Source organism: Mauremys reevesii, linkage group 24, assembly GCF_016161935.1.
Source record: "Mauremys reevesii isolate NIE-2019 linkage group 24, ASM1616193v1, whole genome shotgun sequence".
Classification (NCBI taxonomy): domain Eukaryota; kingdom Metazoa; phylum Chordata; order Testudines; family Geoemydidae; genus Mauremys; species Mauremys reevesii.
In genome coordinates, this window is record NC_052646.1 from 19,134,670 (window position 1) to 19,145,971 (window position 11,302).

Genomic DNA, 11,302 nt, shown 5'->3' on the forward strand with positions numbered 1-11,302 from the left:
AAATTTAGGACCACAACGAAAATTTTAGAAAACAATCTAGAACCTGTTGGATTCTATGTGGTTTGAAAACACTCTAGAATCCAGTGATATCCCAGACCCAGCCAGGAATCTAGAACCCATGGACTTTGAGTATGAACCCACTGAGAGGCTTACAATAAATGAGATTCCAGAGCCAGCTAGTGATGCAGAATCCAAGAGAGTCAATTAGGTGAGAACACACTGAGTGATCTAAAACACACACAATTCTGGAGCTGGTGACTGATCTGGTTCCATTGATGACCCATTGAGTATGAAAATATTGAGAGACCTAGAATGCATGGGATTCTGGAGAGAGCAGGGAATCTAGAATTCAGGGACACTGCAGGGTATATAAACAATGAGATACCTAGAACCCATCAGATTTTAGAGCCATCAGGGATCTAGGAACAATTAGGACGGCAAGTTTTCAACTCTCCCTCAGTCTGGACAACTTCAGACCATCTCTTTTCTTGTGTTCTCAACTTCTGACCCATGTCTTCCACTATACTCAAGGGCACTGCTGCCGAGATCATCAACAAAAGCTGCTTTGACCAGAGTGAGAAGAGACGTCCTGAAGACCTGCCAGAACTTCTCCCCCACAAAGAGGTAGAGGATTGGGGTGAAGCAGGCATTGAAGCAGGATGAGAAGGTGTAAATGACCAAGAGAGCACCCGTCACTGACTCTGGCATCTCCTTTTTGTAGAGATTCAAACTCTGGTAGAGGTGGTAGGGCAGCCAGCTGAGAAAGAAGGAAACCACTGCAGCCACCATGACTTTGAAGGGCTTCCCAGCCCATGCCAGCTTTTTCTCCTTCATCTTCAGCCCCATGCAGCCATAGCATCCCGCGATGGTGCAGAAGGGCAGCAGGAAGCCCAGCAGGAACCGGACAATGAAGACAGCCAGGTGGACCCGTCTTCCCAGGTCCTGCGGCTCGGCTTCATTCCAGTCTCTGGAAAGGGCATAATTGTTGATGCAGATGATTCTGCCCCCATCCACCACCTGGGTCTCCCGGAAAGCCAGGTAGGGAGTGCTGAGACCGAAGGAGGCCAGCCACACGCCCACAACCAGCTTCTGAGCTCGGGGCACAGTGCGGTGATTCCGAGACCAGATGGGATGGTGAGTGAGGGTGTAACGGTCCAGGCTGATGAGGGTGAGAAGGAAGACGGAGGTGAACATGCCCACAGAGATGCAGGTGTTGAGAAGCTTGCACAAGGCCGTGCCGAAGACCCAGTGGAAACCCAGGAGGACGTAGACAATGAAGAAGGGGATCAGCAGGGTGAAGAGAAAGTAGCAGGATACCAGGTGAAGGAACCAGAGGGTGGTCACCGTCCTCCTCATCTTCAGTCCCAGCACCCACAGGTACAGCCCATTTCCTGTCACACCCACCAGGAAGGTGGGGCAGAGCAACACGGCCGCAGCCACGTGAGCGGCACTCACAGCTGCTGGGGTCTGGCTGGAATTTGCCCCAGTGGTTGGTGGGAGAGTTGTGTAGGCTTGGTCCATGGTGCCCTGGGGAGAGAGAGAAGAGGGGTTGGAAGGGATGACAGAGGAGGGGAAAAGGAGAAAGGGAGAAATAAGAGGGTGTTACGAAGGCACCATTGGAGAATATCTCTCCAGGCACCCTCTGGTCCTCTAGAATATCCAGGCTAGATAGTCTCAGCAACTGGGCTATAGCTGATGGAACTCACTGCCACAAGGTAGAGCTATGGGAAGTAGAGGAGGGAAAGTGCGATAGTAGATGTGGAGGAGTGGTGATGGGGACAGTCTAGTAGGTCAAGTACACAGCTACGCTGATAATTCCACGTGACTATGATCAGGAGAACAGGCTGGATCACAGGGGTGGGGAATGGGATATGGGGCCTTCCCCACCAGGAGGCGCTGGTTCCAATTCTGGCTCCAGGGTGGGGACTGGCTGGCTCAGGTAGGTGGGGATTGGTTTTGTTGAGCTGGTGCCGGTGGCAATCACTGCTACAAGGTGGAAAAGGCCACCCTTCCCCCACCCTCTCTCTTGTATTCATCTGTCTGCCACAGGAATTGCTGCTAAACCCTGACTCGTGCGAGCGTGCAGGGTCCTTCTTACTCTCATTGTAGCACAGGAAGCCTCAAGCCACTGAGCTGCTTCTCTATCCCACAACCGTGCTGCCAGCCCTGCAGTAGGGTCCTCTGGGCTATTGCCGCTGTCAGGGATTGCGCCCTTCACGGCCTTGTCAGCATGGAGTCCTCTGTGCTCTGCAGACTGGCCTAATGGTTAGAGAAGGGCCGGCTGGGAGCCAGGACTCCTGGTTTCTATCCCCAGCTCTGGGAGTGGGGTGGAGGTCAGCACTCCTGGCTTGTGGGAGGAAAGGGGGGTCTTGTGGCTTAGAGCAGAGGTTCTCAGCCAGGCGTGGGTGTACACAGAGATCTGTGGGGCACATCAACTCATCTAGATATTTGCTTAGTTTTACAACAGGCCACATAAAAAGCATGAGCTTAGTCAGTACAAACTAATATTTCATACAATTACTTGCTTATACTGCTCCATATACAACATTTATATTCCAATTCATTTCTAAGTATATGGGAAAAATGAGAAAATCAGCAATTTTTTGGGCATAGTGCAGCTGTGACCCATCTGTATTTTTAGGTCTGATTTAAGTAGCTTTGAAGGAAGGTAAAACTTGGGGATACTCAAGACAAATCAGACTCCTGCAAGGGGTACAGGAGTCTGGAAAGGTTGAGAACCTCTGGCTCAGAGCTTTGTAAACGGGGAGCAGCTCGTCTGACTGACATGAAATAAGGGGGAAACATTCACCCACGCCACAGACCTCACCTACTACCTCTGTCCAGTGAGTGCCCCAGGGGAACCCCACTGATATCCAGTGGCAGGGAGTCTCCCAGGCTAACACCACTGATATCCAGTGGCAGGGAGTCTCCCAGGCTAACATCACTGATATCCAGTGGCAGGGAGTCCCACTGGTTTGCCTTTACAATAGCAAATTTCTGTGGCTTCTAGGGGGCCTTAGCAAGGAAATTCCCCTTTAGACCCAACACGGGTCCCTCTGTCCATTGTCTCGACTCACCTGGGCAGCAAGTGGTGGAAACACAGACCCAGCACAGAGAGAGCCTCAGATGGCGTGTGTTTGGCCAGCAAAGCATCCGTGTCTCTGTGCCTTGCACCCCAGAGCCCTCCCCTGCGTGTTGAGTTCACTCCCCTTAACTGTATCTTCTACATGCTCCACCCCCACCTGCTCTCTGAGATCCACAAGCTGCAAACTATGAACGGAAATGATCATTGGACACTGTCTTAGCAGAGAAACCACCTAAGCAACAACCATTGCTTTGAAACTAGCCCCACTCCCCTCCCAGAGCCTGGCATAGAACCCAGCCCCCCTCACACACACAACCCCCAATGCACTAGATGCTTGGCCAGGAGCTCATCTATTGAGCTGTGCCCCCATGAAGAGGAAGGGCCTGTAATTCTCACAATTCCTTTCCTGACAGGGGGCACTGCCAGTAAGGACCTTGGGTTCTGTCCCGAGCTCTGGGAGGGGGGTGGGGCCTAGGGGTTAGAGCAGGTCAATAGCCATGGGGGGTCCTGTGTTATCTACATGTTGTGGGTCCATCCCTGGGTGAGACAACTCATATGACATCCTGCCCTTTCCTGTTCTAGATAAAATTTCAGTCACACCAGCCCTCCCCAGAGCGCTTGTTACACAGGCCCATCCTCAGAACCGGGACCCTGAGACCCCTGATGGGAACCCAGCGCTACTGGGAAAACAACCCCCAGTGGCATGGTACATGAGACCAAGGTTGAATTCTGAGGGGAGTGAGGTCTAGTGGTTGCGGGGGGGGGGGGGGGAAGGGGCTGGTAGCCAGGATTCCCAGGTACTATCCCTGGTTAGGGGAGGGCAGTGGGTTCCAGTGGTTAGAGCAGGTCTGTGTGGGGCATCATAAACCAGTGGCTCTATTCCCAGCTCTGGGAGGGGAATGTGGTCCAAAGGGGTAGATTGGTGGGGCTGGGAGTCAGGACTCCTGGGTTCTGGCTGTGGCTCTGGGAGGGGAGTGGTGTGTACTGAGTTAGATTGGGGGGGTCCAGGTGCTGGGACCCAGGATTCTGGTTCTACCGTGTGTGTGGCTGCAGCCTCATCGGTTTGTGCAGGGAGGAGAATGAAATTCCGTGTTTCTCACTGCTAGGGCATGGGCTGCACACGTCTGTCTCTCTCTCACCCTTCCCCTCTTCTGTCTCCTCCCATCCCCTTTGTGTTCTTCCCGCTCCTCCTTAGGGTCTCACGGCCCCTCCGCCTTCCTGACTGGCCTGACCCCTCACAGCCCCTCTTCCCGACCCACCATCTGGGCCCCTCACCGCCCCTCTGCCTTCCCAGAAAGCCCAGCCCCTCATGGCCCCTCTGCTTCCTCCACCTTCTCAGCACTTCAAGGTCCCTCTGCCTTCCCAGCCAGTCCAGCCCCTCATGCCCCCTCCGCCTTTCTGACCAGCCCAGCCTCTCATGGCTCCTCCACCTTCCTGGCTCCTCATGGCTCCTCCACCTTCCAGGCCTGTGACATTGTACTGTATTTGATTCCATGAAAATATGCTAATGCGTGTGAATATAATGTAACTGGAATACACTTCATGTAAAAGGTCTCTTGTATCATTACAAAGCTTATAATCTACTGAGTGTGGTCCTCCTATTTGTATAAATGTATCACTCTTGCATCTGAAGCTAGAAATATCAAATATAACTCTAAGGCCCTATTGTAGTTACGCAAAGTGTGGGCCATTAATGGTGGTTTGCAATCTTGATGGCTCCCATTAGCCAGGACAATTGATGGTACATGGCTCTGTTTGCAGGCAGGCCTCCCTGTGAGTCAGGCTGGGAGGAATGAAGGCTTGGAGTCTTACAGTGACATGTGATCATGTCACCTGAACTGGAATCCATCTTTAACCTGGTGCTTTTCCATTTCGAAGGACGGGGGGGGGGGGGAGCCCAGAGACGGACAAGGGATTCCTGCTGTGTGCAAAAGATATATAAGGGGGTGGAACAGAACAGTGTTTAAAAAAAAAACTGGATAATTCATGGTATATTAAGTCCATTAATAGCTATTAAGCAGGCTGGGTAAGGAATGGTGGCCCTAGCTGCTGTCTGTCACAGGGTGAAGATGGATGGCAGGAGAGAGATCACTTGATCATAGCCTGTTAGGTTCACTCCCTCTGGGGCATCTGGCACTGGCCACTGTAAGAAGACTAGATGGACCTTTGGTCTGACCCGGTACGGCCGTTCTTATGTTCTTAACAAAGGAAGCCGCAATCATGAGGAATCCCCTAGCTACCACCTGAGCTGGAACAAGGGCTATACCAGGGGAAAGGATTGTACCCAGACTAGGAAAGTGTCCAGTCTGTGATAGAAGCTTAGTGAAACATCTGAGGGTGAGATTTTATGTGTATTCAGTTTTCTTACTGTACTAGACTTAAACGTGCGTGTTTTATTTTATTTTGCTGGGTAATTCACCTTGTTCTCTCTGGTTTTACTTGGAACCACTTAAATCCTACTTTCTATATTTAATAAAATCACTTTTTACTTATTAATTAACCCAGAGTATGTATTAATACCTGGGAGGGGGCAAACAGCAGTGTATCTCTCTCAAGCAGCGTTATAGAGGGCAAACAAATTCTGAGTTTACCTTGTATCAGCTTTATACAGGGTAAACCGGATTTATTTGGGGTTTGGATCCCATTGGGCATCTGGGTGTTGGAGACAGGAACCCTTCTTAAGCTGTTTTCAGTTAAGCCTGAAGTTTGGAGGGACGTGGTTCAGACCTGGGTCTGGGTTTGTAGCAGGCCAGCGTGTCTGGCTCAAACCAGGCAGGGCACCGAAGTCCCAAGCTGCCAGGGGAAACAGGCTCAGGGGTAGTATCAGTACATCAGTTGGCAGTTCCCAAGGGGGTTTCTGTGATCCAATCCATCACACGGCCCCTCATGGCCCCTCCGCCTTCCCAGGCATCCCAGACCCTCACGGCCCCTCCACCTTCCTGGCTGGCCCGACCCTCATCGCGCCTCTGCCTTATCAGCCAGCCCGGCAGCCAATGGGAGCAACCCCCCAGCTGGCCGGGAAGGGAAGTCAAGTCAAATGGCAGCCATGTGTGGCACCCCCTGCTGGGGGTGGCTGGCTGTGGGCTCTGATGAGGATGAGGATGATGGTGACCTCCCTCTTGTCCTTCCATCTGGTGCTCATCTACCTGCTCACCTCCTGCTTTATAACTCTGTTCACATCTACATCTGCCTGGGTTTCCTCTGGGTCTTTGGCACGGCCACGTGTGAGCTCCTCAATGCCTTCTTCTCCCTGGGCCTGTTCTCTGCCATTTTCCTCCTCACCCTCACCAGCCTGGACAAGTGCACTCTCCCCTGCCGCCCTGTCTGGTTCTGGCCTCACCGCACCATGGCTCTGGCTAGGAAGCTGGTCGCGGTCGTATAGCTGATCTCTTTCGCCCTCAGTGCTCCCTAACAGGGTTTCCAGGAACTCCTGGAGATGGAGCGGGCATGGTCACTTGCACAAATAGTTACACCTTCTCTAGAGAGGGGGATGGAGCCGAGATGCAGGCTTGGAGGACACGTCTCCATCCAGTCCTGTTCAGGGTGCAGTTCCTGCTGGGCTTCCTGTTGCCCCTCGGCACCAGGGTGGGATGCCAGGGTCGGACAGGGCTGGAAATGAAGAAGAAGTGGTTGGCGAGGAGCGGGAAGCCTTTCAAAGTCAGGGTGACTGTGGTGGTTTTGTTCTTTGTCTGCTGGCTGCCCTACTGTCAAGGTTCCTTCCCTATTCTGAACTCTAGGGTACAGATGTGGGGACCTCTAAGCTTAACTCTAAGCTTAACTACCAGCTTAGATCTGGTTTTGCTGCCACCACCCAAATTATTTATGAGTCATTTGGGAAACTCTGTCTACCCCCCCCACCCCCGAATATCTTCCTCCCAAGTACTATAACCCTTCCCTGGGTAGCTTTGAGAGACTTCTCCACCAATTTCCTGGTGAACACCAATCCAACCCCTTGGATCTTATAACAAGGAGAAATTAACCATTCCCCCTCCTTTCCCCCACCAATTGCTGGTTAGTCCAGATCCAACCCCCTTGGATCTTAAAACAAGGAAAAATCAATCAGGTTCTTAAAAAGAAGGCTTTTAATTAAAGAAAGAAAGATAAAAATCATCTCTGTAAAAGTCAGGATGGAAAATAACTTTACAGGGTAATCAGATTTAAAGAGCCCAGAGGAACCCCCTCTAGCCTTAGGTTCAAAGTTACAGCAAACAGAGGTAAACCCTCTAGCAAAAGGAACATTTACAAGTTGAGAAAACAAAGATAAACCTAACACGCCTTGCCTGGCTGTTACTTACAAGTTTGAAATATGAGAGACTTGTTCAGAAAGATTTGGGGAGCCTGGATTGATGTCTGGTCCCTCTTAGTCCCAAGAGCGAACCACCCCCAAAACAAAGAGCACACACACAAAAGCCTTCCCCCCACCAAGATTTGAAAGTATCTTGTCCCTTTATTGCTCCTTTGCATCAGGTGTCAGCCAGGTGACCTGAGCTTCTTAACCCTTTACAGGTAAAAGGATTTTGGTGTCTCTGGCCAGGAGGGATTTTATAGTATTGTACACAGGAGGGCTATTACCCTTCCCTTTATAGTTATGACACCTACCATCTCTACCATGGCCTGCTGCTCTACAAGAATGCAGTGCTGGTGTTGGTCACGAGCACCCAAAAGTGCCTGGAGTTAGAGAGCATTGGAAACTTGTCATCCCACTTGTTCCTTCATCCCTGATGGGTTCCAGATATAGCAATGTTTATAAACCGAGCACTGTCCATGGGATTCCAGATTCCTTGTTATCTGCAGAATCCCATGTGTTCTAGGTCTCTGAATTTTTTCAAAGGGTTCCAGATCACTAGCTGGCTCCAGAATCAATGTATTCTAACTTAACTGATTCTCATGGGTTCTGTGTCATTGGCTGGCTCTGGAATCTTCCTTTTAAGTCTCTCAAAGTGTTCCCACTCAATAGGGTCCATGAGTTCTAGATTCCTGACTGGTGCTAGGACCCCAGTGGATTCTAGAGTGTTTTAAAACCATATAGAATCCAACAGGTTCCAGCTTCTTTGCTTGATCTAAAAATCTCATGGGGGTTCTAGATTTCCGAATGGTTTAAAATCCATTTGGTGCAGTGTCTTATAGAAGGGTCTGTGTATTATAATAGCGATAACTAGCTCTCCTCTAGTGCTTGTCCTCAGTAGATCTCAAAGAACTTTGCCAAGGAGGTCAGTAGCAGTCTCCCAGTTTTTGCAAATGGGGAAACTGAGGCACAATGGAGTTTGGGGCCATGACTGCACCTCCCACTGGGTTCTAGCCCCGGCTCTGGGAGCGGAGGCTAGTTTTAAAGCAATGGGTGTTTTTAGGTGCTTGCTCTGCTAAGACAGTGTCCGAATGATCATTTCCATTTATGGTTTGCAGCTTTTCAACCTGAGAGAGCAGGTTGAGGCGGAGCATGTAGAAGACACAGAGTTAAGGGGAGTGAACTCAGCACACAGGGAAAAGCTGAAGCGGGGACAGACACGCAGACGCTTTGCTGGGCAAACACATGTCATCTGAGTCTCTCTGCTGGGTCTGTTTCCACCACCCACTGTCCAGGTGAGTCAAAACAATGGTCAGAGGGCCCAGCATTGGGTCTAAAGGGGAATTTCCTTTCTAAGACCACCTAGGAGCCACAGAAATTTGTTATTGTAAAGGCAAACCAGTGGTAGACAGAGGCAGTAGGTGAGATCTGTGATGTGGGTGATTTTTTTCTGTTTCGTTTCACGTTAATCAGATGAGGTGTTCCTCATTTGCAGAGTCTAAACAACAGGACCTCACATCCCTCCCCCAGCCCAGGAGTCTTGGCTCCCAGCCTCTCCCCCATTCTCTAACCACTAGGCCATTCTCCAGAGCAGACAGGACTCCATGCCAATAAGGCTGTGAGGGAGAAAATCCCAGACAGAGACAAAATTCCCGAGGTCCCTGGTGCAGAGAAGGCAGCACGGCTAGAGGACAGAGAAGCAGCTCGGTGGATCGAGGCTTCCTGTGTTACAATGTAGGTGAGAAGGACCCTGCACGCTCTCACGAGTCAGAGTGAAGCAGCAGTTCCCGTGACTGGCAGATGAGCACAAGAGATGGCGTGGGGGAGGGGTGGCTTTTTCTTCCTTGTAACAGTGAACTGCACCGGCACCAGCTCCTACATGCTAGGAGTCAACAGCACCTATCCTCGCCTAACTGAGTAGGCCTGATCCCCTGTCCTGGGCCAGATTAGAGCTGGCCACTCTAGAGGGGAAAGGCCCCAGGGCCCATTCCCTGCTCCCCTCAGCCAGCCAGAGATACAGATCACAGCTACGTGGTATTCTCTGCACAGCTGTATATTTTATCTACTAGAGTGTCCCCTTCCCCACTCCTCCCACGTCTGCTATCCCCCTTGTCTTCCCCTAATGCTCACAGCTCTATCCTGTAGCAGTGAGTTCCACCAGCTATAGCCCACTTTCTGGGAATATCCAGCCTGGATATTCTGGAGGACCAGAGGGTGCCCAGCGAGGTCCCCTCCAATGTTACCTTCCTAACCCACTCTGGTATTTCTCTCTTCTCTTCCACTCTCCCTGAGCATTGGCCTGCTAAATCCAGGGTTGTGAGTTCAAGCCTTGAGGGGGCCACTTAGGGATCTGGGGCAAAATCAGTACTTGGTCCTGCTAGTGAAGGCAGGGGGCGGGACTCGATGACCCTTCAGTGTCCCTTCCAGTTCTAGGAGATAGGTATATCTCCATATATTCTATTCTATTCTCCACTGTCGTCCCTTCCAACCCCTCTTCTGTCTCTACCCAGGGTACCATAGAACAAAAAATCATGGCACTCCCACCAACCACAGTGCAAATTCCAGCAGGACCCCAGAGACCATGCAGACCCCTCACCTAGCCACTGCTGTGTTTCTCTTCATCAGGCTGTACCTGTGGGTGTTGAGGCTGAAGATTTGCAGGAACAAACCGTCCCGACGTGTAGTAAATATGGCAGGTAACTGGCTTGGCTTAATAGTGAAATCCTTGCTGACCTTCAACACAAAAAAGAAGCTTACAAGAAGTGGAACCTTGGACAAATGACCAGGGAGGAGTATAAAAATATTGCTCAGGCACACAGGAGTGAAATCAGGAAGGCCAAATCACAACTGGAGTTGCAGCTAGCAAGGAATGTTAGGAGTAACAAGAAGGGTTTCTTCAGGTATGTTAGCAACAAGAAGAAAGTCAAGGAAAGTGTGGGCCCCTTACTGAATGGGGGAGGCAACCTAGTGACAGAGGATGTGGAAAAAACTCATGTACTCAATGCTTTTTTGTCTCTTTCTTCACAGACAAGGTCAGCTCCCAGACTACTGAACTGGGCAGCACAGTATGGGGAGAAGGTGACCAGCCCTCTGGGGAGAAAGAAGTGGTTTCGGACTATTTAGAAAAGCTGGATGAGCACAAGTCCATGGGGCCAGATGCGCTGCATCCGAGGGTGCTAAAGGAGTTGGCGGATGTGATTGCAGAGCCATTGGCCATTATCTTTGAAAACTCGTGGCAATTGGGGGAGGTCCCGGATGACTGGGAAAAGGCTAATGTAGTGCCCATCTTTAAAAAAGGGAAGGAGGAGGATCCGGGGAACTACAGGCCAGTCAGCCTCACCTCAGTCCCTGGAAAAGTCATGGAGCAGGTCCTCAAGGAATCAATTCTGACGCACTTAGAGGAGAGGAAGGTGATCAGGAACAGTCAGCATGGATTCACCAAGGGCAAGTCATGCCTGACTAACCTAATTGCCTTCTATGAGGAGATAACTGGGTCTGTGGATGAGGGGAAAGCAGTGGATGTGCTATTCCTTGACTTTAGCAAAGCTTTTGTTATGGTCTCCCACAGTATTCTTGCCAGCAAGTTAAAGAAGTATGGGCTGGACGATTGGACTATAAGGTGGATAGAAAGCTGGCTAGATCGTCGGGCTCAACGGGTAGTGATCAACGGCTCCATGTCTAGGGGCACTCCGCTTGAAAATGGCTGCCAACAAGGGTCGGTCCTGGGCCTGGTTTTGTTCAATATCTTCATTAATGATCTGGAGGATGGCGTGGACTGCACCCTCAGCAAGTTTGCAGATGACAGTAAACTGGGAGGAGTGGTTGATACTCTGGAAGGTAGGGATAGGATACAGAGGGACCTAGACAAATTAGAGGATTGGGCCAAAATAAACCTGATGAGGTTCAACAAGGACAAGTACAGAGTCCTGCAC

General features: G+C 50.8%; 1 protein-coding gene across 1 annotated transcript; it reads right to left on the minus strand.

Moving 5' to 3' along the window:
- Positions 1–303: 303 nt before the first annotated feature.
- On the minus strand, positions 304–7,930 carry LOC120390722 (probable G-protein coupled receptor 33). Its single transcript, XM_039513555.1, has 3 exons — positions 7,685–7,930; positions 6,240–6,694; positions 304–1,527 (listed from the first exon to the last, which is right to left on the minus strand). Exon 3 carries the CDS (start codon positions 1,519–1,521, stop codon positions 472–474), a length of 1,050 nt encoding a protein of 349 aa, XP_039369489.1. The 5' UTR covers positions 1,522–1,527; positions 6,240–6,694; positions 7,685–7,930; the 3' UTR covers positions 304–471.
- Positions 7,931–11,302: the final 3,372 nt, after the last annotated feature.